We start from the raw sequence: 27,222 nt of genomic DNA, 5'->3' as shown, positions 1-27,222 counted from the left end.
ATCACAGGAACCGACCGCTCTGCAGCCTAGGGTACCTTGATTCACGCGTCCGCCGTGCAGGGTGGGGACACGTATATGCTGACACCACCATTTTGGGTCTCTCGCTCGCCGCCGAAGCAAGTCATTGTATCAAAACCGTGGTAAAGTTTTATCCGCAACGTGGTTTACTGGCAAAGTTTGAATCATCTGTTTCGTGTTGGTGAGTCTTGTGGGAAACGAAAACAACAATGCGTTGAGCACGTTGACCCAATTGGAGTGGCATGGGACAGTTCAAAGGGTGTTTCCACCCTGTACAGCGGTGCTGGCATCAAGGTACTCTACTGCAGCCGATTGCGCACGGCTGTTCTCACGTGTGTTCATGTTACTGAACCTATATGGCGCTACCATACCGTGGCAAGTTGTTTACTGCCTTTGGTTTGTTTTTGACCGTATTTAAACCTGCCTTGTTTTTGTTCTGGGAAAAATTAATAGTTCGTGAAACATAGTGCCGTTGCCTGCGTCAGTCGGCCAGTGTCGTCTGAGAGAACCCCAAAGCCCCGGAGTGCTGTGCAGCTAAACCAAGCATAGTGCGTGCAGTACCAACAGCAGTTCGCATCAGTACTTCAATGTTTACATGTGCTTTCGTAACTTCCACTGTTTTTACTGCCATTCTTATTGCTCTATAAAGAATGTGCCCTAAATTTAAGCACAAGTAGCTCGTTCTGCAAGCTTATAAGCTCAGCCTAAATTTTGTTTGCTTTTGCTAGCCTCCGCCAATCGCAGAGGAGTCTGATATGGCATCATGGGTTCTGTTGTGGGAAAAGAGCGAGTGGGGCGCAAGGCCATTCCCTTTTTTCCTAATTATATATCTTATTTGAGCGAAGTTTGCGTTAAAACTGGTGTCAGTATGATTCTAACGAGGCCATCTTTCGAATGAACCAAACTTGTGTTTTGTCCTCACGGCTCCTTTAAAGAGAGTACTGACACGAAATTTTCTTGTTTTTCTTGCTATGGGTGCCTCCCGACTCACTAATCACAAAATGGCACATAGACGGTCAGTTGCAGTGTAAATAATTACAGACTAGTTTATTTGTGTCAACTGTGGTTGACCCAAATAAATGGTTGGACCTAGATTGAACCTAGTTTATTTGCGTCAGCTACTGCTTGGGCCAACGCTCCTTCAATTTCTGCTCTTCTTCCTCAGAGCAAACGACATGCATCCAGCCCATAGCGACTTAACGCCTTGAGGGACTCGAGCTTTATCTTAGCGGACGAACATGTGGCTGTCCATTCCCTTCCAGATTCATAGACATCTTACTGTGTAATCCATGAACCTAAACCCAAAGCGGTTGACCACGGCAGACAGCTGACAGGTTGCATTGAGCTGTGAAACGCAAGTATATCACCGGCAGAACTGCATGGCATCGGTACTGGCGTGAATCCTAGCTGTGCGTGAACACTGCCCTCCTTGCACCCCCAACCCGTCCGCACATAAACTGACAACCAGTGATGGTCACGTGCTTAGATATGAAATACACCGGAAAGCCTTTAAATCTGAAAAAAATCTGGGGTTCATGTCAGTATTCCAAGCAGGCAAGTTGGTCTTTATCCGGGAGGGATTCGCAGCTACTCGACGAAGTGGAACTTGAGGTAGCAACGGTGGCGGCTACATGTTTAGTGGCAGCAGCCTTCAGCCATTTTTAGGCCCATTCGCGCTTGTGTTGTTTCTCTGCAATCATTACAAAGAAGCGCTACTACCATTATCATATGACTGCTGCACTTGTAAAACAGGCATCAGCAGTGGTGAGGGAAAAGTTGGGAAAGAGGCGCCAATGGTGGTGAGGAGCACCAGAGTGGTGCTGAGGAAAGTGGCTTTACCAGAATGAAAACTGGAGAGGTTAGACATATACTGCTTCGTGCTAAAAAGAACAAATGGAGAATGCTTCGAAGTTTTTATAATGTAATGGGGAAAAGTTTAAGCAGACCTGTTGACCTGCTGTAGAATTTTCTGCTCGCCTTTGTGGGCATGGCTGTCCCAATTCGACCAGCCCAAAAAGAGAAGCACCCTGCCAAGCTCGTTTTGCTCAATCGCCATAGCTAGGAGCCATCTGTTAGGGCCCGTGGGTACCGTTAACACTCAAGGAACATCACGTTTTGCCCCTCTTCTCACCCAGTTTTCGGCACAATAAGGTTTATTCATCATCACGCTCCTTGTGCACATGTGGCATTGGCCTTCCCTACTCTGACATATGATACGTCACCCTTTCTTGACTCCTATGGCACCTATGCTCCTATGGCACCTTTGTTTCGTGGCAATGTTCCTTGGCTCGCTCTTCACGCTTTGATTTGTTGTGCAATTCTGTGTTCCTCACAATTTCTTGCATCACACATCAACCAAGATCTAAGGCTTCAGCCTTTAAAAAGAAATAAAACACGTCTGCCTTAGCTGAGACCTCTTCTTTGACTCTATTCCTAGTAACTCAACGATCCCTCAAGTGGCTCTTCTGAGTGACACCAGACCATACGGTCAAGAAATTTGTCCTGAAGGTGAATCCCTATTTTCTGCATGTATAGAGCCAACTGCAAACACCTGGTCATGCACAGCGTCATCGTCTGACGCTTGAAGTGCATTGGCAGTGCCAGACTTGACATAGTGACCGAGAGTTTCCCTGCAACTGACCGCCCATCTGCCAGTAACAAATCACAGGATTTCCTGCCGGGACAGCTTGTGCAGGTTTCCCTTCAGTGTTTCCTAATCATTTCTCACAACGCTTCCCACACAGTGCAAATATTTTGATTAATTGAGTGTAGGGTTTAACGCGCCGACGCAACACAGGCGATGAGGCGCGCCGTAGTGGAGGGCTCTGGATAAATTTTGATCACCTGGAGATCTTTAACGTGCGCCGAAATGTTGTACACACGAGCGTTTTCACTTTTCGCCTCCAACAGAAAAGCGGCCGCCGCGGCCGGGAATTGAACCCGCGACCTCGTGCTCAGCAGCTCAACGCCTGGTGCAGATATTTCACATTCAAGTGCGTTACTTCTTGTTACAAGTAATGAAGTTTAAAAATGGGCTCACATAGCTTACTGTTCACAGGTATTATGTTTAGGGCAATAATTTTTATGGCTTTATTTTCAAATCCACAAAAAGATTGTGTTTTATGGAATGCAGAATCACTGACAAAAAAAAACATTTAAGCAGTCAACACTGACTCGACAGAAACACACTTAACAAAAGGAACATACCAGAGCAGCCTGCACCAGCCATGAATGTGGGGCGTCTGCTTAGTTTTTTCGGTTATGTGACATTTCACTTTGTGCTGGATTAAAGAGTTACAAACGGTGGCCACCTATCCTGGAAGGAGCAGTTCTCATTTAGTTTCGTAGATACTCAACAACCTGGAGCAAAGATGAAACCGATGTTCAGACCATTTCACAGACGATGCCGATATAATAACTGTGCAGTATCGATTATGTTGCTGTGGAACTGCACTTGTGGGGCAGGGACTGCTAATTTTCAGGTATTCTCCTGAGGCATCTCATACTCTGGAGGTGCGAAGGATGGTAATTCACTACCGGCCGCTTTAGCCAACTCCGAAGCTCATCGTTCTCGACAGAGTAAAAATGCAAGCACCGATCCCAGCACTATTGTAAGTTTGATCGGTGGTAAGCTACTTGTTTATCGCTTGCGTCCTCACAAACAACAACACAAGCATCAGCTCGCACACACACACCAAACCAGAAAGAGGCCAGCCAGCACATCTTCCATTCTCCCTAGCAGAGTCCAAAGGGTTCTTATGCCTGCATCTAGTGAAAATTCTGCACTGTCGGCATAAGTGCTGTCTGGTGTGTTGTAGTCTTCTGGTGCTCTGTTAAAGTGAGGATGCTTGAGCAGGCTTACACAGTTCCTTGCTGTGTTCCACCTGGCTGGCATAGAGTCATAAAAAAGTAAGCCTAACTCCATTTCTCAGCCGACATGGGAGCACCACAGCCAATGCTGAATGACTGAAAGAAAAGAATAGCGACGACGGAACACCAGGGAGGAAAAATAGCGACGGAACACCAGGGAGAAAACTGGCAGACACAGCATGGCATCCATTTGCTCTCTCTTCCTTCCGTTTTGTTGTTTCTATATGCTCTTATTTTCATTTAAAAATGTACCCGCTTGTACAACATTCCCTTTCAGCTAAGGAATTACCATACATCACAATGGAAGTGCACTTTCAGCACACAATTACCCACTGCAAGAGGGAGCAAACTTGGAAGGGGACATACGCTCTGTTTGTATGCCGGACTCTATCGAAGATCTGGGTTGAGCAACCATCAAGAAGCCAGCAAACTTTCCAGCCTTCCTGCTTTAGTTACATGAGCCCCCAGCTGATGAAAACTAGGCGATCCATTCGCGGTTTGCCACTTGCTGCGAACTTCGCACGTATTAATCAGCGTGCAGGCTCATTTCTGATCTTTCTCTACTGTAGCATCTTTGCGGAATGTGGTAGATCCGTTACATTCACGAGCACTGAATAGTGTTATATCGTCGAACGTTGGCTTCAAGTACCTGCTCTAGGTTTCACGACATTGGGTCGCGTTATATTCCCTGAGATCGGCTGCCTATGGAAGAGGGTTCGAATGCGAATGAAGGTCATCACTCACTGAACCCCGGCCGAGAACAGCGCCTGCTGCTGTGGTGGCTGCCCATACATCATGCCACTCCGATTCAAAACAACTGCGGGCGGCCCCAGAGGGGTCGGAGAGGCAGACGCAGCTCTTCAGATGTAGCTGGTGGACCGAGGGGGAAGCTGCTTCAACTGTGGCATCGTGAGATGCCAAGCGTTTGAAAGGGGCGTCGGCTACTTTCCCGAACGGCGTCTCCCCTCGCCACAACTTATGTTGGTTAGCTGACTAACTTAAACAAATGGTTGTGGTTACTTCCTTCCGTGGCTTTTGCCGTTACATTTTCTGACGTAAGCGATGACTGATGTTCTAGTTACCATAACAGAACTGCAGCACGTTTCGTGAGCGTGGGTAACGTAGGATCACCTCGAACGGGCCCTCGGCAGACGAGGCTGCGAAGGCAATGGTCGGCGCCACTGCTCTGCAGCCACGGCAAAGAACGTACCCTACTGTGGGCTGTAGCTGCAAGTCGCTCGTGGGCGTCACAGACGAACGCCGGTCCCGGAAGACACGGAGCCCGTCATGCCCCGCTACTGGCACTGCACACGAACAAGGTTCGGGATCGACCTCGAGGCAGAAGGCACGACGACGAGCGAACGCCGGCACACAACCCTTTCGGGAGCTGTCGGGAGGCTCACACAGACGTTCCTCGGCGATTCACGGAAGTCTTGAAAGGCACACCAAGTTTTGTCCGCGCTCACTAGTGCACCAGCGTGAGCTGCACTTCCAGGCCTTCGTCCCCGCCGACGACTTTAACGGGGCCAAAACAGCGGGGACTCCGACGCGGCGCACAGGCAAACAACGCAGTAGTTTTGAAAAAAACCTTCTACCTAGTCTTGCACCCACCTTTTGATTGAGTGACGTTTGGCGTCTGACCAGAGAAAACGATGCTGCAAGCACGTAAACATTTTTTTTTTTTGAGTGCCGTCCAGTTCTAACGAATATACGACCACTTGCCACTGTAATGTTGAAATACCGCTACACGTTAGTCCAAGGCCTAGATAAAATTGTGGGAATTCAGTTGAAATAGCTAAAACTTAAATAACCATCATACGGCACCACACCGTCCGCTTATGGTGCCACGCATCCGCAGTGCAATCTACTGCCAGGCGATGGAGCCGTCGGATGACGTACTACGGACCTGACATTGAAAACGAAGGGTGTTAGCGATTGTCAATGCTCGTTTCGTGTTGCATAGTGTTGTTGGGTGTAATATTTTACTGTGTGCTTGTATGACAGTGTTTCTCCGCAGGAATGCGCCATTCGAGAGAGGGGCTCGTGCCAGTGCCTCACCGCCCGTGGTCAAACGTGAGAACCTGCCGGAACTGCCTGTGATCTTGTCAGTGCCAACGATCAACGATCTCCGTGCGTCCGACAGGAACTTCTGGAAAGGTTTGTCGTGTTGTGCCTTGGCCGGTCGTGCTCTCCGCGTCTCCTGCACACCGGTCTCTGTTCCACACACTCATTGCAATGACGGCCCCCCACGGCCGCCGATGTTTTCAGGCGGAGTCATACTTGAGCAAAGTGCCGTGTACAACGGCTGAACACTGACGGCGCAAAATTCGTCCAAACTTCGTTCCCTGCAGCGCTGATTTCAGCTTATTTTTCGCGCGCCGCAGTCACGAAACTTGCGACAGTTATTGGGAGCGGACTTTTGAAGCAAAATCTCACAATGTGCTCTTGGCAGCACCGCCGCGACAGCGACGCTAGAATCGGGGGGACTCCTATGTAATACATAAGATGATTTTAAGGCGGTAGTTGAGGGGCGATGCATTGAGGGCAAATACGTGACTTAGCAATTCTCACGGAGTTCACGTGCCAGTGTGCCGTCGAGAATTCGTGCCGTCGAGAATTTTTTTCGCTGTACGCTTGACCGCGTTCGCACTCTCCGAGCAAACTTTTCCAAATCTGAGCATGCGTTCGTCTCCTAATAAATATACATTTAAGTAACGGCCTCGGGTTGAGCCATCTGCTCCGAAACAGAATGAGCCCGAAGGGTAAGCAATGCGTAGTGGCGATGCGAGCGACGGGTATTGCTAGCCTGAAGCACTAGCCACAGGCAAAAAAAAGGGGGGGAGGGGCACAGTAAATACCAGGTATATTCGAACCTAGGATCATAACCTTAAAAAAGCAAGGATATAAACAATGCACTAAAGGTCGTAGAGGTTCAGTTCTCTGATCATTAGTCGCCTGTTTTCGCCCTATGTGGACATGTGCTTGACACAGCCTGTATGTGGGTAAAAGCTAGGAACGGCTATTCGTCATTTTCACAGTGGTCGTCAATGGAACCTGTCGGAAGACTATAGGGACCGGGCGGCTGTTGTATGGCACCTCCGTCGCTTCAGTAAACAGCGCTGCTCATGGCGAACCGCTCGTCGGTGGAATGCCGGTGGCGGTCTGCGCAGCGTTATTGTACATGGCTTTCTACCATTTCTGCGGTGCGGCTTGCTAAGCGCACATAACCACAAAAAATCACGCCATATCCACGGAATGAATGATTATAAGTGGGGCGAAGCTCGAGAGGGGGAGATCATCGGTAACCGTAACTCTCCCGTGAAAGTTCGCCCATTACTTCATTAAGAAAGACGTAAGACTGTGTGCGTACATTGTACAAATCAACTTTTATTTTCGGAGTCAATGCTCCCAGGCCCAGACCTCGTGAAAGACCCCGCGCCATCGAGGACTACCCCGCACCTCACCACAATTTGTCACGTAGGATGGGACACAATGGTAAAGAAAGAACTTTTATTTAGGGCGAACTTGTGCCCGAACAAGACGAGAGGAAACGAGCAAAGGTCCTTGCGTCTCGTTCGATCTCCGAGAACGACTGCCTGCGTTCGTGGTGTGATCTCTTGCGTGATCTCCCCCTCGCAGTGCACGTGCGCTCGCGCCTCCGTTGGCGAACACAGACAAGCTCGCGCTCCCGGTGCCGAGTTTGCGCTGCCGGTTGCAGCCGGTTCTTGCGCGTGCAACGCCGCCCACTTTGCGACATCTCCGGAAGCATGCGATGGTCATGTACCACGAAACACAAGGGATGAACAGACCCATGACTTAAGGAGCTTGCCCCTAAAACTTTTTTCAATTCGGTAAATCTTCAGCGTGGATGTGACCTTTACAAGGCATGCCATGTGTCTGATTTACGCCCATACTCAGTATTTACATATAGCAGACGACGCTCAATGCGCCAAGCTGGAAGTCAAGCTGGAAGTGAAAGTCCTTTTATTCATGCAATTTTTTCATGCCTGCGTGCAGTTTCGCGCATCGAGGAGTATATTGCAGCTAATTGGACCAAAAAAGCCGGTGTGTGCAACAGGTCCAGGAATGCTGCGGCGCTGGCCTTTGGCAGTTCACTAAACGGCGTCAAGCACAAGCAAAAGACAAAGTTGGGGGATGCCTTTTAAGATTCACCTCAAAACAGAAATTGCGATGAACGGCGCTTCCGTAACTTCCTTAACTATGGCTGCAACGTGTTTAATTTCACAGAAATACTCTTACTACAGTCATCGCGCACGGGAACCGTTTGCAGAATAAATACCGCATGATAGTAGAATGTTATTGCTTGTCGTGGAGAAGCATCGCTTTACAAGAATTGCAATGGTTGCTGGCTAGTTGGTAAATGGTTTTTCAAAAACCAATTCCTGCGTGGCTTAAGGACGCGAAACAGGAGGGTGCCCGAAACCTGTACTCAGATTCACAACTGAATGCTGTGGCTGAGTTTTACAAGCTGCCACTTCCGCTTGAAAAATCATGCACTACTCCATCTAACGGCGATGATGGTTTATAGCAAAGCTTTCTCGTATGGCTTTCCTTGGTTGCCTTTTGAGTTTAAACTTTCACTAGTTGAGCTTCGAACTTGACCAGCACGCAGTTTGGTCTTTTGTTCACAGCGTCCGACTTTGACCATGTCCCATTCAGTTTCCCTGTTTAATTTTGAACTTCCGTGCACCCCTCTCCAAATCTAAACTTTTCCCAGCATTTTGGAAATGTGTCTGAGCTGGAGGACTCGTGCTGATGCACCCATATTTGAGACAACTAATAGCGTGTTTTTGCGTCTTCACATGGCATTACGCGATTTTTTTAGGTAATCTGTAAAGAATACAGAAGCATTCAAAAACACTGGCTGATGTTAACACTACCACATTTTTTATCTATCGGTGCCAGCCTTTATTCCACGCAGGAGGTAAAACGGGAACAGGAGGGGAGATGGTTTGTAGCTTGGGCTGTTGGGTGGTTAATAACTTTGGCTCTTGATAAAATGACCACCACAAACGTGGGAGTTCCACTTCGGCTTTCAGGCTCCATGCTTTCACAGTGTTGCTCACCAAAACCAGAGGCACAAAGCTCCCGGTTACAGAAAGAAAGTGTAAACTACCGCAACATTTCTATGGCTACACGGTAATCCATCTCGTACGCAAGTGCCTTTCTCTTCAAACCACATGTATAGAGGTATCCCAGCGCTAAGGCTGGCGTGGAAACCATAGTCATTGAAACCAGTGAAGATAATTTAAAGTGGTAGAAATGAATTCTAATATTCCTAATAGTTTTATTCCTACTCAGGTCGCGCGAAGCCATGTGCAGAGCACTGCAGAAGCGCTCATCTCAGTGTAGCCCGTTCCCAAACTTAGGAGCGTGAAACCAGTTTATGTAGCCATGAGTACATTTAAGAAGAAATGAATACTTATAGTGGTACTTCTATTCGTACTCAGAAGGGGTGGAGCCAAGCGTAGATCGCTGGAAAAAGCGCTCATGCCATTGTAGCCGATACCTGAATTTAGAAGAGTCCGACAAGTGTATGTAGCCGTTACTGCATCTAAGAAGCCAACGCATCTTTCTAGACTTCGTCTAGACAGATGCTGTCTAGACATGTCCACTCACAACACCACCAAAACATTCAAAGCACCGAAGCAAACGCTTACGTATCGTTGTGTATGATTGCGGAGCGAAATCAAGGAAAGAACGTTTTAGTAATCACACACATGAGCTACTCGTTCATATCACTCTAGTTTTTAGACTTCAACTAACAGCTGATCCCTGGGCGAACGCATTTCTTGAGGTATACAAGTTCTAACTGATAAAAGGTGTCGTTAGAAGAGTGGGATATCTGATAAGGCCTTCTGATTTCCGTTTGTGCTAGATTCTGCAGGCTCCCTGCTTCATATGGCTATGCTTCGAAGAAACGTTTAGTCGCGAACGGGCATTACTGTAGAAGCCCTTCTCCGGCCTGCTCGCGGAGGACATGTAACATATATGAATGTTTGCGGGCGCTCAGCTCACGACAAGACGCCCCAGCATTATTTTTTTTTGTCGTGCGCTGATCCAGGGTATAATTTTGGATTATCCATCATACTTATATTGTAGAATGTTCGTGAAATTTTTGTCTAGGGTAGTGATCAATAGATGAGGCATGATATTGGCAAGCATAACTGGCGTGCTGTCAGGTATGAGCGCTCCACTAGGTTATATAAGCGCACAAAACTGATGTATATCGTAGTGTATAGCCATGGCATGACCATCTGGGGATATTATGCTTACGGAGACACTGTTAGTAAATTTCAGGGCAGTGGAATCAGAATCACCTCCATATGCATATCCCGGTTTCGCGACGCCGACCTGTGATGCACACTTGGCGCTTGTACAGATCGAATGTACCAGACTAAGATCGCGTCACACTCATTTACACTCTCGTAAACACACCACATTTGCGAACAGAGTGACTGCTCCACATAAATATGTATTTCCAATGCCTGCAAATGGTAAACCTCAGTCGTGAACAGGCCCCGAAAGCAACGGTGACAGTGGGGAGCGGGCCGCCAACTCCTGCGGCTGCTTTCGAAAGGGGCTGCTAGGGGAATTTCAGTGGCGCCTGTACAGGCCACGCTCGAGGTGTATACTGCTGCCTCCGGCCATGCCGGCGGGCGCAGAGCTCCCACTCCCAGAGCCCCACTCCTAGCGCCAAGAGGCCATGGAATTCGACCAACTGAGTGGCCGCACTATCCCTCTGGAAAACCTTGGACCGATGTCATTTACTCAAGCCCCAAGAAAGCGCCTCGAAACAGAAACCAGGACACACATAGATTATTGATTTGATTGTAGGGTTCAATGCGCCGATGCAATGCAGGCAATGAGGCATGTCGTAGTGGAGGGCTCCAGATTAATTTTGGTTTCTGGGGATCTTTAACATGTACCGAAATCTCGTACACACTGGCGTTTTTCCTTTTCGCCTCCATCAGAAAAGCGGCCGCCACGGCCGGTAATTCAACCGGAGCCCTCGTGCTCAGCAGCACAACGCCTTAGCCACTGAGCAACTGCGGCCTGTCACACATATATTACACCGACATCGTCTGGAACTGTGCAGTGAGGGACTCATCTTGCGGCGAGCAACCGGGCTTCCACTTAACTGAGTGGGAGGTGCACTTACACTAAGAGCTCATAAATTCTAACCATAAGGAAAAGCTGTCTCAGTTTAATTAATAAAAGTTTGAACTAACAAAAGCAAAAAGAGCAACACTGCACTGCGATTGAGAACCGAGTATTGAATCAAGACTTATGTTGTCTTCATGTCCCCTTTAGATCAAAACGAACTGTATGCATTTGCATGCTGGCTATACCTTGTCACCCAGCTCACAAAAATCATGTGTCGTGATTCCATTATATGTGAAGTATTCTTTGGATTGCAGTATTCCTGGCTTTTACAAAACGTGTTGTCAATATATAAGTTCTTGATACCTTACAGGGGATAAGTCCTAATGTGGCAGTAGGTATTGCACATCTTAAACTAAAGGCAGCTGTCTAGACGGTTTGGATCTCACTTCTGATTGCAAGCTAGAAATCCAGGTAGGCAGGACTTGGAAGCCAGCCTTAGGGGCACAATAACAGAGTTCACAGACTTGTCTTCTAGGAATAATACTGTGTTAAACTTGTCTCTGCTACTCACGAGGACAGCTTTCATGAAAAGAAATTTTATCCGTTTTTGTCCTAACAGCAGAGCTTGGAGGATTTGTGCCTGCAAGACGGAACTGCAACACATGTACGGTGCATGCATAGCAGTGGCATGGGATAGTTCCTGCATTACCATCTTGCAGGGATTCAAAAATGGATGCATGGTTCATGAGTTGTTTTTTGCAACAAGGAATCCACTCTCTTTAATTATTTATTTGTTTCAAAAAGATATTTCAGAGGAGTTAAATTGGGTGGATACAATTTTTCACTGAAAAGTATTACTAGCAATTGTCTCATTGCCAGCACACTGGTGTTTAGTATGATTGTGTAACATTGCAGTGGTGGCTTTCTTTTGCTTCCAGAATACACTACTACGCCAACAGAAACCACGCCACGTGCATCATAATCAATGCTTGAGGGCAGCGTCATGGCGCTCTCAAGGGATGCAGATCACAACCGGGTTGTATACTGCAGCCGAGAAACACAAGTGACGGTCACCACTAGTACCATTGGTACTTTCCCTACTCTGTGTTACTGCTAATGGGAAAGCATTATTGAATGTGAATTTCCTTTCCAGGTTTGCAGTGTGGTGTGATGTTCCTTATGAACACCAGCTCCCAAACAGAAGAGGAATTCTCAGGTTAGGATTTGGGATTTCATTGAAATTTTCCAGTTTAGGGCAGCCTATGTGTAAAAGAATATATTTATTGGCGCATACATTCTCAATAATGTTTTGACCACCTTTTTTTTCGTGTGCTCATGGAGCTATTTAGACGCTACGAAAATATGTTCATGGTTAGAGTTTAAGGGTAGATTGAAGTGAGTTGCAAACATTGTTTAACTACCTTACCGTTCTGTAGTCCAAACACATGGACCACACTTTGACTAAAGTGAAAAGAACAGCCAACCAAATGGGACAGAGACCTGCACTGCTTGCTCAGGCAAACACGTGTCTTTATTTTTTCTTTCGGTCTTTCTATGTGAAGTGCCAGATGTCTCAAGTTCTTGCTCTTTTTTTTTTTGAAGAGGTTTCTGGTTTTACAGCATTTTAGGACAACAAAACTGGGTTAAAAGTGCCGCTTGGTCTGTGTCCTTCTCCTTATGCATTTGCTTATTTCGGCTCTGACGACATGCTGCTAAGTCTACAGGTGATTTCTTTCACTTTTAACCTGTAGACACTGCTTGAACAAATGAATGAAATACAGATAGCCATGAAATCAGGTCAGCTCAACGTTTCGAAGATAGAGTACTAAGAAACTTGGCTGTAGGCATTCGTGACAGTTCCTTATTACCTATTAGTACCCTTGGTGTGCTAAGCTTGGTAAATGTAATACCACTTGCCAATGTAGGACTTCAAACATGATGCCTACTGAACTTCATCTGGCGCTCAGATTGCCATTATCATGCGAGAAGTTTGGGCTTCCAATCCACCTGAAAAGAAACTCCAGGAAAACTGAAGCGCAACATTTACTTCCTGTCACTCTATCTCTTCGGGAAAAATTGCATGTTCTCTTAAAATGTTTTTGCTGGCGAGGTTATTGAGTTGAATCAATAACTTTCAAAAGATAATGTAGAAGTAAGGCAACTTGGTTTTGCTTTTTTGCATTTACTTTTCTAGACTCAGGTTCACTTTGTGCTTTTGCACAAGCTGCAGCTGAATTTAAACTGCTTAAAAAGTTGAAATGTTCGAAGAAATTGAATACCGTATTTACTCGCATAATCCTCGCACTTTCTTTGCGGAAAAGTCAATGCAAAGTTATGGGTGGGAGAAATATGCGGGAAAAAAAATCCGGTGCACAGTGTTGCCAATTTGCCTTATGCCAATCCCGCTAAATGTAGCGGTCGTTTTTTGTATATGTAAGCTCAGTGTTGCCAACAGCAGCTCTTTTTATTTTATGATTTACAACGTAAACAGTCTCCTGTCGATCAGCCACCGTGAAATTGCCGCCTTTGCTTACTGGCGCGCGCCATATCTCGTCGTTTTATGTGCGTGCCCTACTCCAGTAACGCACATTGAAGTCGGTGACGCCGAAGTGCCTGCCTGCGGCGCGGTTGCCGTGTTCGATCGCGTACTCTTTCGCTTTCAATTTGAAAGCGGCAGTGTAGCTGGCGTTCTTCCCCATGGCGAAGCGGCACCAAGCACAAAACAAAAAGATCAAAAAGTTCTGAAAATGGCAGCGAGCTATCCACCACTGACGCGAGTGACTCACTGACTGCTGCCGCTCAACGACGGGACCACGACGGCGACACGACAACACTACATCGGGCTGCGCGAACACCGTCTAGTTGCGCGCACGCGAAACATGCGCGAAACCGGCTCAAGGACAGTGTGAGTAGCGTGTTAGGGCGCCTGTTAGGGAGTAGCCATGCAGGTTGTTAGGGCGCCTGGATGGCCTTGGATACACAGCGCTCTCCGCCGAAAGGAGAGGCGGCGGGGGAGGGCGCGCATTGGAGAGCGCGTGCACCATGCGGCTTTCGCGAGCAGGCAACTTTCGCCGCTGCAAAGTTGGGGGTGCGAGGATTATGCGAGGAACCAAAAAATCCAAGTTTTGATGGCTCACATTAGGGATGCGAGGATTATGCGAGTGCGAGGATTACGCGAGTAAATACGGTAGTACCAGCAAGCACATTGCAAGCACTTTACCGAGTGGCTTACGTCAGAAGAACAACAGTTCACCCCAACCGGGCGCATCAAGCGTGCGTGGCTCGGCCAGCTGGCGGACTGGATCGCCGCAGCGTGAAACAAAATTCGCTTGCACCATTGATGGAAACGTGTGTATGGATTTTGAAAAACATTGAAGAAATGGCATTATTTGAACTAGCAGCTACCATGCGGTTGCAGTAAAATAGACTGGTGTTGAAAGAAGTCTGGTTAAGTCAACTACATACCTAATACAAAGAAGTGTAATTGAGCATTTTAAGGTAGCAGCTCAACACATCTCACCATTTTCATTTGCTTCTCTAATGTTCACTAGGGCGTTCTCATACTTTCAAGCATTTAGTGGTATCATTTATGCCTTTGGCCATTTAACACTGTCTTGGCATTTATCGCTGCACCAATAAACTTTACGTAGAAGCTTAAAATGTGTGTCCAAACCGTCAGCAAGTGCCCCTCGAAAAAGACAAACACATGTCGTACATGCGAGAATTGGGTCTGTCTAAAATTGCTACAACAGTTGTTGCTCTAGCTGCTATGACTTTTGATTTGTTTCAGTTCTGGAGGTGAACAATGGCCAGGCATGTGCCTTGAAAAAATTCCCTGCTTCTCAAGACAATGCCGACCCAGTGGCGAAAACTGCACTTCGCATCTGCTCCTGCCGCCAACATTCAGGCAACACAGGGTAGGTTAATTGCCAATGCTTGCAAGGTTGTTGCTTGTAGCACATGGACGCTATTCAGTGCCTGGCTTATTTTGATGAGTGGAAGAGATGTGCTGCAAAAAATCTAGTTAAGCGGGCTTATGTACAAATAAAAATGAAAATTGCCAGCAACCTGTGGAACACCAGAGGAAACATTCAAACCTACCGTATTTACTCGAATCCTGGCCACCCTCGATTGCAGGCCAATCCCCCCAAATTTGCAAGGCCCTCCCAAAATGAAACTTACCTCGAATGGAGGCCAAACGCGCACACTCCGTAGGCCCGCACATTACTTTATTCGTTATCGTCTTAGTCATCTTTGTCCATCCTTTTTGTTGTTGAGTTCATCCCAGAGGGCATCATCCTCGCTTCTGTCCATTGCGTTTGAAATACACTTTAAAGCTCTAATGATTGCTTCATTTGAAATTTCGTTCCACACTGCGGAAATCCAGTTCGCCAGCTGGCCGAGCAACACACGCTTGATGCGCCCTGTTGGGGTGAACTGATGTTCTTCCGACGTAAGCCAGTCGGTATAGTGCTTGCAAAGCCTATCTTTAAAGGGCTTATTAATAACGACGTCAAGGGGTTGGGGTTGGTTAGTCATGCCACCAGGGATTATGGCGATGTCTGTCAAGCACAAGAACGCGTGGTCTTCACGCCGTCAGTCAGATGGCCGGGGTAGAAATCGAGGACTAGTGAATGCTTGCACAGCGCGGCCCCTGGACGGCGTTCCCAAACCGTTTTCACCCAGTCCTCCATCAAGCCGTTGGACATCCAACCTTTGTCGTGAACGTGCAGAACAACATTTCTGGGAAACTTTTCTCCCGCAGGGTAGAGTCTTGCGCTTAAATATTATCTATGGCGGCAGTTTTTGTCAATTGGCGGGGCAGCACAACATTACTGTCGTTCGCTGCTTTTCGTCACCCATGGTCCTAAGTTTGACTTTTTCCGCATTCTTTCTGTTCACGGTGTATACCATTAGCATGTCAAAGAACACTGGAATCTGCTCGGCATTTGCGATTTGCTCCAGTTGGTAGTCCTTTTCCCGCCATCTGTCCATCACGTAGCGCTGAAACTTGACAAGTTTCTCCTCGAAGTCAGCGGGAAGCTTCTGGCATACGGAGGTTCGTGATCTCAGGCTGAACCCAAATCGTTTCATGAAGCGTGTTGCCCAGCTCCTGCTTGCTTTAAAAGTGGCTCCTGCGACACCCTTCACACTGGCAGCTTCCCTGGCTTTCGCCTGCATAATCTGTGTGGTCACGGGCCTTCCCGCTTCTCTTTGTTCCCTGAAAACTCAGCAACGCTACGCGGCTTGCTGCACAGCTGAAAAGTTCGACCTGTTGTATGCGCCATCATCACATTCTTTTTGTTCACACCGAACTCGGTCTGTGCTTGCAGGTTTGAAGTCTTCTCCACGTGCAAACTAACCTTTCGCTTAAAGGCCGCACTATAGTAGTACCATTTGGTTGGTGCCATCGCTTCTCAAAAACAGGTAGGCGGCACAGGCGTTCCGCGAACACGCGGTGAAGGCGCGACACTTTCAAAACTCTGCCACCATGACTACTCCAAACGATCACTTCGAGAAAACTGCAAACTCCGTGCCCGTGCCACCGCGCCAAGCGAGAGGAAGTGAGGAGAGGGTGTCAAAGCGCAGGCCATCAACGGCGCCGTAATCTCGGGACAACATCCAGCCTTAAGGCACATTCCCACTGGCAATTTGCCTCGTCGCACGACGGCGCGCGTCGCGCGATGAGGCCTTGAGGTGGTGTTCGCACTTGCGATGAGCGATGATCGACTGCGTTCAGCGCAGCTGCTTCCCGACTTGTATGACCTCGTTTGTGCGTCAACCATTCGCAGTCAAAGAAAATGATGTTACGCGACAAAAGCAGGTAGAAATCAAACTAAAACACATGCTACTAACCTGGAGCAATGCCGAAAACATTTGCGGGTTGCGGTAGGAGCAGAAAATGACAAACTCAAGAAGGCTCTTTTCAACATATTATTGCGCGAAGAAATGCACACGCTTGCTTTCACGCCACAACACCCGCACCACGGCCCACAAATGTCGCTTCTTTTCACAGGCGCAAAGTTTTGACGCCACCGAACTCTACGCGTGTTTACCAGTCGCCAATAGAACGAAGAGGCTGCAAGTCAACCTACCGTCTCGCTGTCCACCTAGCTCTATACGATGATTACTTGCTTTTACAATCCATACACGCTTCTCCACACTGATGAGTTCCACGCTATTCGTTGATTAGTGCACGCGTACGCTGAAGCCACTGACCAAAGAACCGATGCACACGGGAAGTTGCTTGCCGGCCCGACCCGGCGGGTACAGCGTAGCGGGCCAAGCGCCTGGCCGAGCGAGCCAGCGGCGGCGGCGGCATGCGGCGGCTCGTCCTCACCCGCCCGCCCACAGCGTTTGCATACCGGATGTAAAGAAACGTTTCGTTTCCGGCTACGTCAGCCTACTCCGCGGCCATGATTGGCTTACCGGTTTTGCGGGGCCGTCGCGCGACGAGGGAATTCGGACCGAGAGAGATCTGCTCCGCGGTCGCAAAACGCCGAAAAGTGACGGCCAACTCGTCGCTTTGCGACGTCGCTTTTCGTCGCCCGACGAGGCGCATCGCCAGTGGGAATGTGCCTTTATCGACGCGAAAGCTTGCCGGCGCGAAAGCTTGCCGGATTGACGATCTTCGCTGCATGAACGTGGGACTGCGAGATTTTGGAATAATGGACGGTAGGAAGCCAACGACGCGGTTTGCCAGTGTAGCTGTTGGGACCACTTCGCCGCTGAGCCTGAGCGACCACTTCACCATGCAGCTACGTAGAATGTTGCAAAAATGAGCCTCGGGCACGCATGCAGAACTGCCTGCACATGGCAGCCTGAGATTGGTGCATGGCGAGCCATCATGGCGCTGGCCCGGCCGGCCCTTTAGTGCTCAAGCCATGGTACCTGTATCTAAGCCGACCCCCCCCCCACTTTCGCACATGGTGTTTTTGAAAAAAACATCTGCCTGGATTTCAGTAAATACGGTACACTACAAGGACGTGAGCATAGGTCGGCAAAACACAAAGACCTCACTCAAACTCAGTCATCGTTTTTTTCATTCACGCTGTACTCAATCAAACTCAGACTCGAAAAGGTCGTCTATTCTCAAAATCACTCGTAGTCACTCATCACATACTCATTTGTAGTCGTATTCACTTGTACTCAAACTCATTTCTCCTTAAGAGTATTCGTACTCATGAGTACTCGCCTCATCTGTACGCACGAGTCATCGCACTCAATCTGTACTCATGACTACTTCATCTATACCTATGAGTACTCAATCTGTACTCATCAGTACTTGATCTGTACTCATGAGTACTCCATTTGTACTACTCGTGATTACTCAACTTATCTGTACAGTTAACTAGGTCATGGCTCGAATGAAAGACTACATAGAAAAAAATGTTTAATTGATCAGAAAAGCTGAGGTTACATATAGACCAGGACAGAGGAGCACGGGAAGAGAACATCTGACGCGGTTCACCGTCGTAGGGTGACTCGCTACGCGAAGTCATGTACATGTGAGAAAGCAAAATGGATCATAAGCACTCGCATTGCGCCTTGGTTTCCCCTCTTGTTGGGCTGCATCAGCCTCATGGGGAGCTCGGGGCTTCTAGGTGCGGTCGTCGCCATTAATTGCAGTTTTCTGCGTGCCTCAGGGTTGCAGCTGTTGTTCGTTTTTGTTTCCGAGCACGCTGATATTCTCTCGATCGTGCTCCGAATCTCCGAAGAAATGAAGGCATCAATTAGAGCATTAGCCTATCAGGCAAAAAGGACACACCTCAAGGCCTCCAAAAGCGACTGTTGTTGATGAACCAAAAGAGTTGCATGATCAGTGGAAGAGGGCGCCTGATTTAAAGTGTGGCTTCTCAATATTCCCAGCTTTGCGCCCTCGATGCTGCGTTTATGCTGGTGGAAGCAGTACACTCACCCTATATGTCTGCATGTGTCACCGGTATTTTAAATAAGGCTCCACTCTAGTAACCTCAACGAGACAACTGAAGAACTTTTGGCTACGACATCATGCCACCTTAAAAATGAAGACTGCATTTTCTGGAATTGCCCAGCCTGCTTAGGTATGGCTTGCACACAGACAATACTCTAGCAAAGTCTGTCTGATGTCTTCAGGATTAAGGATGACACACGTCCACCAAGGGATCAGTGGAAAACATTGTAATGCTGAGACCATTGTTTTGATGCCTGAAGAATTTTCGGCAAAGTTCATGGACATGTTGAACCATTTTATTGTCCACCATTCCATCAGTAAGTAGCAAGCCAGCTACTTCCGATACCTTATAGCCAACTGAAGTCTGCACGGGACCATCATAGTGATGAAGTATGCAGAATATATACCTCTATAGTTCAGTACGCGCCACAGTCATACCACTGCGTCAACTCACAGGTTCAACTACACCCTGTAGCTACATAATTTGGCAAGCAGGAAACCGCACCTGCAGAGGTTTCTCTACACTCGTGCAGTTATTTCTGACTGTTTGGAGCATGGCACAGTTGCAGTACACACGTTTCCGAGCACAGTGCTTCCGAAACAAACAAGATCTGCGTCAGCTACAAAATTTATTATTTCTCTGACAGAAGAGAACTTCGTGAATCTCTGCTACCACGAAGTGGAGTGTAAACTGTCAGCAGAATGGAATTTCTTTGCCACACCACACGGCTAAAGTGCATGTGATGACATCAGAGGCACACTCAAAGGTCTTGCAGTGAGAGCAAGTATCCAGAGGTTGAGACGTTTTCAGGATCAGAATAATGCCAAAGGACCCGTATGCCGGGGTAAAGAAAATGTCAAACAAATAACTAATCTGGCTCCCATGTTTTAAAACAAGAAACAAGAGCGCAGCTTGGTTCACGATTAGCCGGGGCAATTCCAGTCAAAGAAACCCAACTCTTCAGACAAGCTATGCATTCAACACTTCACATTGCCATTAAATCCTACTCAAGCTCCAAAAAAATTCAGGTAAACAACCAAAAATGAACAACTAGGCTGGTTTCTTTGATGCTAACTATTCAACTGGGGAAGAGTTGAACCACTGTGGATAAAAAACAAAAGGAAAAAGAGACAAGTGGCTAAAAATTTCATGTTTGCTGTAACAGGTATCCTGCCGTGATGTCTGTGAGCCAGGTTGAATGTGGTGCAGAGGGAAAAACGACTCTGTGATTCTTGTTCCTTCACATCAGACAATCAGATCAGGCTCGCTTCACTTCCTGTAATTGACTGTGCATAGACCCATTAATTAAAAAGTGGCAAATTAGCCAAAATATGCTGTTTATGGTGTATTTTTGTGGTGTCAAGTGGCAAACAATGTTCATTTAGCAGAGAGCCAGGTGTGCGCATGCCTGCCGCATAAAATTTCTTAGGCATTTAGGCATTCCGAGCTGGGGACACACTTCAGTAGTGGACATAAGTGCGGCTAATTGCACACTTTAAAAAAAATTCTTGCCTCCAACGAAAATTTACATGACTGCGATTTTCTGAACGAAACGCTAAATGTTGGGTGCGTATAATGAGCTGTCTCAAGTAATTTTACCTGTTACGATTTGGTGCTTCATGTAGGTCTGAAGTTTGGAGAAAAACTCATTTTTTAACATTTTTGTAAGCAACTGGCCTAAAAAGTAGTCTGTAATCAACATTAATTATTTTCAGTTGACACTCAAGGAATATATCAATGGCACGGTGAAAATATTAGGGCTGAAGCTTTATGATGCCTTTGCAAAAAATTCTGAAAACGCGCCATTTCTTGCGTTTTTAACAAATACAACACTAAAAATTCTTGGCTCCACTCAAGGTGCAGCATCAAACAGCAAGGCAAGATGAAGGTTCTACAATATTTGTCATTCTACATGGTTTATTTATTTCAATTTATTATGTTCAACCACATTTTTCTTGTTTGCACAAACGTCATGGAGTGCTCACTTGAATGCAAAAATTTTTTTGGCAAAAATGCTCAGTGTGTGCACCTCCAATACATCTAAGGAAATCATCCTACTAGCGAACACTAAACAGAGACAGAGGTAAAAGAGTCGACGAAACACAGGCTAGAACTTCAACTCAGTTTATGCAACAGAAACACGAAAAGGCTATATGTACATGAAGCGTGGAAAGGGTAAAAAGCAGTCAACACAAACCAAATAAAATAAAATAGTATCGCACTCGTCACACTTGCTCATATAACAGAGGCACCTCACAGTGCCCGCCAATATCACTCGGCGTAAATTAAACTTACACGTGTGTTCGGCTATCACCCCTCACCCGTGCACAACCTGCTCCCCCTCTCCAAAAACCGATTTCCTTTTCAGACAGTGCCAACGATGGTGAACTGATGCACCTTTCCCTTTCTCTATTTATCATGAAGGCCTCGAAAATTTCTCGTTCTATCTGCGAGGAAGACCTGTACAGGATGCGCGTGTGCAGAAAATCTGGAGTGCAATCCTTACACCTCCGGCAGTGATCAGCCAGGTGGCCAGCCCCCATCTGCGCCTTCACAGCCGCTTGGTGCTCTTTCAGCCTTACATTAAGGCACCTGCCTGTTTGACCGACGTAGCATTTCTTGCACAACAGGGGGATCCTGTAGACTACGCCAATCGCACAATCCACAAACCTACTTGTGCTTCGTGTCACAGCGGGGCTTTGTGCAAGGGTTGTACACCTTACGCAGCATCTTGGAGAGCTTCTCAGGTGCCGAGAATACAACCTGCACACCGCACTTCCCACCGACCTTTTTCAGGCGGTGGGACACATGATGCACATATGGAACAGCCACCACAGGCACTTTTTGCCTTTGGCTTTCCGAACCTGGCTAGCAGTCACTTTTCAAATCCTTGACAAGGTTCTCCGCCACAGAGGACACAACTTCTGATGGAAAACCTGCCGCTCTCAGTCGTTCAGCTTGCTCAAGCAAACTAGCCTGCATTTTATGCTGGCACGACCTGGTGAGCGCCGCCCTCATAATGTTCTTCGCAATGCCACGTTTCACCAGCTTGGAATGGGCTGACTGGTAGGGCAGGATGCCCTTTTTACTACGAGGCGCATACTGCCAACACGGCTGATCACCGCCCAGGTGCAGGCGCACATCCAGAAACTGCAGAACGCCCATCTCGGGCAACTCATGCATGAACGTCACACCGCCTGCGCACTCACAAAGAGTGCATAGCACATGACCTACAATATTATCTGTATCACCGGGCACAACCTGGTCTAACACAAGGAAATCATCCACATATCTGCATATTTTCACAACTGAGGTGCCCTCAAGGCGAGAAGAATTCTGCCTGTCACACCTTGCTAAGAACACGTCACTCAGGACTGGGGCAATACACGAGCCTATGCAAACACCCTCTTTTTGCACTACCAGCCTACCTTGAAATCTAACCAATGTGGATGATAGGTAAAATTCCAACAATGCCATGAAGCTACTAGCCGACATGCCCGCAGAATTTTGGAACGGAACAATACCACTCGCATCTATGCTTTCCTGGACAGCACTGAGCATTCCACTTTTGGGAATGGAATAAAAAAGCTCTTCCGCGTCAATAGAAAATGCGAAAAGGCCATTTTCTGTCCCTTCACGCTCCGAGAAAAAACAAGTGTGATGAGTGCGATACTATTTTATTTTATTTGGTTTGTGTTCACTGCTTTTTACTCTTTTCATGCTTCATGTACATATAGCATTTTCGTGTTTCTGTTGCATAAACTGAGTTGAAGTTCTAGCATGTCTTTCGTCGCCTCTTTTACCGTATTTTCCAGTGTATAAGTCGCGGTATTTTTCTGAAATTTTTGTTCGTGCGTCTTATCCACCGGTGCGACTTATGTATGGAATAAATCTGGTTCGCGGCGGCCGCGCGTGGCCAGCGCACATTGAGACACAGCTCTATGGTGTAAATCAATCCCAAACCCACCGGTACGGCATTTCTCATAGCCCATATGTAGCTTCGGGATGTTGCACCAAAGAATTTGCAGCTTTTTCTAGTCAAAAACAATGATAATGCCCTGCGACAACCACGCGCCACTTTAGGCCATGCGCAATAACTACAGTTCAGAATAAATTCAAAGTAAGATCAAACTGGGTTGCAAAAACAAAATAAAAACTTCCGTCCGCCATGACACCTTTATTGCGCTGATTTACGACAGCACGCCAGAAATGCGCGACGTTTGGAGAGGTGGCCAAATGGGTCTCCGACTCTTGGGACTCCATTTCTACAAAAACAGTTGTAGCCAGGTTGATAAAGGCCGGAGTAATCCGGTCCGCGAGTGGTAACAGTGTTGGCGAAGAAGACATCAGAAAGTCGGAGGACGACAGTGATGCCCCGGTGGAACTCCCACTGAAGATATTGAATTATTTGTTAGTGAGTCTGAGGAAAAAGACTTGGATGGTTTTGCCTAAACACCGTCTCTATATGCCATCTATGTGTATCAATAAACCTTTTTTAAAAAGTTAGTTCTGTCTGGACTTTGGATGTTGTACGCCCGTGTCTCTGGGCGGCGGCCGCCGCAACCATGTACTTTCGCCGCACTTTCTAACGATCTGGTTCACTATGAGTTTACCTAATGAACAAGTGCGTCTTATATACCGGTGCGACTAATATACGTTTTTTTTTCGGAAAAACTGTCATTTTGAGGGGGGTGCGACTTATCCAGAGGTGCGACTTATAGACCGGAAAATACGGTACCTCTGTCTGTTTAGTGTTCGCTAGTACGATGATTTCCTTAGTCAGTAACCAACTCGCCCAACTTACCGCCTTAGCAGTCCTGCAATACGTAATTGGAAACTAGCAGAAATTCTTTCGGCAAAATTGGTAATGGCTGATTTTGGCGCTGGGATGTTTCGTGTGGAATTACCGTGCTATGTTTTCTGTATAAGTAAGCCACACTGTTTTGGAGGTTTTAATTATCTTTCATGTTGCCCCAGAAAATGAACTAATCAAACTTAGAATCACTATATCAAGCCCTTATTGTTTATGTATTTGTGTACATAGAATGAGTAAAGTATAAATATTTCTTTAATAACATACGTAATTCCCGCTACCGGAGAAGAATTGGTATGGCCTAATGAAATTTTTCTTTTATGGAGAGAAAATTTGAAGTACTGGACTTGTAATGTGATCTGTGGATATATAACCTGCTGCCACATTTTCTGTTAAAGAATGCTTGACAGAAGTTGTTCAGAACTCTGAAAAAAAAAATTTGCGGAAACCTTGAATTTACTGTGGTGTATACATTGTAAAAAGTTTGTATAAATGCATTTTTTGGGTTGACATATTTCATGGTGGGTCTCAAAGTTTGTGTTTGATTGATTCTTGCAATATCTTGATTCCATATTTCGTTTTTTTGTATCTTATTCTGCCAACTTGGAAGTTTTTTAAGTGACCGTGAAAAAATTTCATTTCAGAGGGAAGCTTCATTCCTGCCAGTCCTGTCAGCAATGCAACCATCCCCCTCATCAGGTGAAGTTGCGCACCACGAAAAGGGGCTCCACCTACACGGTTTGCAAAAAAATGTTTGTCGAAAAATGCAACCTGGCAAGCCACCAGAGAGCGCAATATGAGTGCACCACCTGTCAAAAGAGTTTTACTCAAAGAAGCTACCTGGTTGATCATGAGAAATCGCACTCTGGTGAGAGGCCGTATGTGTGCAGCACCTGTCAGAAGAGCTATACTCGAAGAGCTACCCTGGTTGTTCATGAACAATTGCACTCTGGCAAGAGTCCGTATGTGTGCACCACCTGTCAGACGACCTTTACTCAAAGAGGCCACCTGGTTGATCATGAGAAATTGCACTCTGACGAGAGGCCGCATGTGTGCACCACCTGTCAGAAGAGCTTCACTCGAAGAAGCCACCTGGTTATTCATCAGAGATCGCACTTTGCGGAGAGGCCGTATGTGTGCAGCACTTGTAAGAAGACCTTTACTCAAAGACGCTGCCTGGTTGTTCATGAAAGATTGCACTCTGGCGAGAGGCCATATGCGTGCAGCACCTGTCAGAAGAGCTTTACTCGAAGAAGCGCCCTGGTTGTTCATGAGAAAGTGCACTTTGGGGAGAAGCCATATGTGTGCAGCACCTGTCAGAAGACCTTTACTCGGAGAGATAGCCTGGTTGTTCATGAAAGATTGCACTCTGGCGGGAGGCCGTACGTGTGCAGCACCTGTCAGAAGAGCTTTACTCAAAGAGCTACCCTGGTTGTTCATGAAAGATTACACTCTGGCGAGAGGCCTTATGTGTGCACCACCTGCCAGAAGAGCTTTAATCAAAGAGCTAGCCTGGTTGCTCATGAAAGATTGCACTCTGGCGTGAGGCCGTATGTGTGCAGCACTTGTCAGAAGAGCTTTACTCAAAAATCCCACCTGGTTGATCATGAGAAATCACACTCCGTCGAGAAACAGCATGTGTGCAGCACCTGTCAGAAGACCTTTACTCGGAGAGCTAGCCTGGTTTATCATGAAAGATTGCACTCTGGTGAGAGGCCGTATGTGTGTAGCACCTGTCAAAAGAGCTTTACTCAAAGGAAGCACCTCGTTGTTCATGGGAGATCGCACTCTTGTTAGAAGGTTGTTGGTAGCACCTGTCAGAAGAGCTGTAGACATAGTTCCAGCTTGGTGGTTCATAAAGGATTTCACTCTGGCGAGAAGGCTGTATGCGGTAGCACCTGTCAGAAGTGCTTTGCTCGAAGACCCAACCTGATTAAACATGAAAAATTTCACTCTGTTGAGAGGCCTTTTGTGTGCAGCAGCTGTCAGAAGAGCTTTACTCAAAATAACCCACCTGGTCACCCATGAAACACTGCATTCTCATCAAGGACTCTGTGTGTGTCATCTCTCAGAAAAGCGTTACTCACAAAGTTCACCTGGTCTCATGAAAGACTGCACTGTCTTGAAAACAGTCGGTTGAACCTGTCAAAAGAGCGTTACTCATAGTCCAGCTTGGTCACTCATGAAGGAGTGCACTCTCAGAAAAGGCCATAATTCTACATCTTTTGTCAGATTTACACATAGAAATGGGAGTTTATTGCTCATGAAGAATTACACTTGAGGAGGAACCCGTACATATGTGTCCATTGAGAGAATCAGCTTACTAGAATACACTTTGTACTGCACTAACGCCAGACATTATGTCTATAGTATCCGTCGAACTAGTTTCACTCGTGGAAGTCACTTGGGTAATTGCGATAATGATTTTATCCTTTGCAGAGTGTGTTCACCACATTGCGAGAGCTTATTTTTAAAGCTTTTTGTTAGTCTTAAATGGTTGCACTTAGGGGACAACTACCATTTGGCAACAACTGTTCTGCTCAAGCAATTTCACTCTCTTGAAAACCTATTTGCTACCTATGTCAAAAAGCATGTTTGATATCTCATGCAAGATTCCATCATGGAGAAAAATCTAATGCCTGTACCATTTGTCAAAAACTGATTGTTTTAAATGTATATTTGATGAGGGTTGACATATTGTAAAAAAGGGTTCTGAAACACCAGCCACTGATACCTGGATGTACATATGTTGAATAAAGCAATGTCCTGGTAATCAGCTCCTTTCACTTTGTTGAACTGATTGGATTACTGGTCTTTCAAAACAGTGATTTATTACACAGGTTTATTTCCTTCTCGGTTCATTTGTCTTCAAAACCTGAATATTTCCCCTCGGTATCGCTGCTGATTCTCAGCTGCTCGGTGATCTCTCCCACAAATTTCAGCTGTGCTTCACTTATCTGTCAGCTACTGTATTGTACGCATCGCTTTTGGGATGAATCGTCTGACTTGCAGCATTTTGTACAGCTAAGACAATCTGCATTTTGCTCACGCCTGGAGAAGAACATGAAAAAGGGGTTTTTATTCCACACTCTGATGAAGGTTGCATTAAACAGGACTACCCTCAATCATCAGCCACTGGGCCAAAGTGACGACAAGAATTGTTGCATAGAGCCTCAAATCATCGTCATAAGCCTGCCTAGGCCCACTGCAGGGCCTTCACCTTTCCTATATACCTCCAATTATCCCCCTCGTGTGCTAACTGCGACCAATTTATCCCCGCAAACTTCTTGATCTCATCTGCCCATCTAAATTTCTTCCACCCCCTGCCGCGCTTGCCTTCTGTAGGATCCACTGTTACTTTTAATGACCAACGGTTATCTTGCCTCCGCATCACATGCCCTGCCCACGTTCATTTTTTCCTAATTTCTGCTAATATGTCCTTAACACGCGTTTTTTCTC

General features: G+C 46.7%; 1 protein-coding gene across 1 annotated transcript in view; it reads left to right on the top strand.

Moving 5' to 3' along the window:
* LOC144158242 (uncharacterized) overlaps positions 1-26,646 on the top strand; it is a 28,695-nt gene extending 2,049 nt beyond the window's left edge. The window contains exons 2-5 of the mRNA XM_077688981.1: positions 5,906-6,045; positions 12,170-12,232; positions 14,807-14,933; positions 24,408-26,646. Coding sequence (XP_077545107.1) covers positions 12,187-12,232; positions 14,807-14,933; positions 24,408-25,560 — 1,326 coding nt within the window. The 5' untranslated portion in view covers positions 5,906-6,045; positions 12,170-12,186 and the 3' untranslated portion in view covers positions 25,561-26,646. The remainder of the gene's footprint in view (positions 1-5,905; positions 6,046-12,169; positions 12,233-14,806; positions 14,934-24,407) is intronic.
* Positions 26,647-27,222: the final 576 nt, after the last annotated feature.

Source organism: Haemaphysalis longicornis, unplaced genomic scaffold, assembly GCF_048455015.1.
Source record: "Haemaphysalis longicornis isolate Haplotype H1 unplaced genomic scaffold, Haemaphysalis longicornis Haplotype H1 scaffold_10, whole genome shotgun sequence".
In the NCBI taxonomy this organism is placed as follows: Eukaryota; Metazoa; Arthropoda; class Arachnida; order Ixodida; family Ixodidae; genus Haemaphysalis; species Haemaphysalis longicornis.
This window is presented reverse-complemented; position numbering and strand designations above follow the sequence as displayed.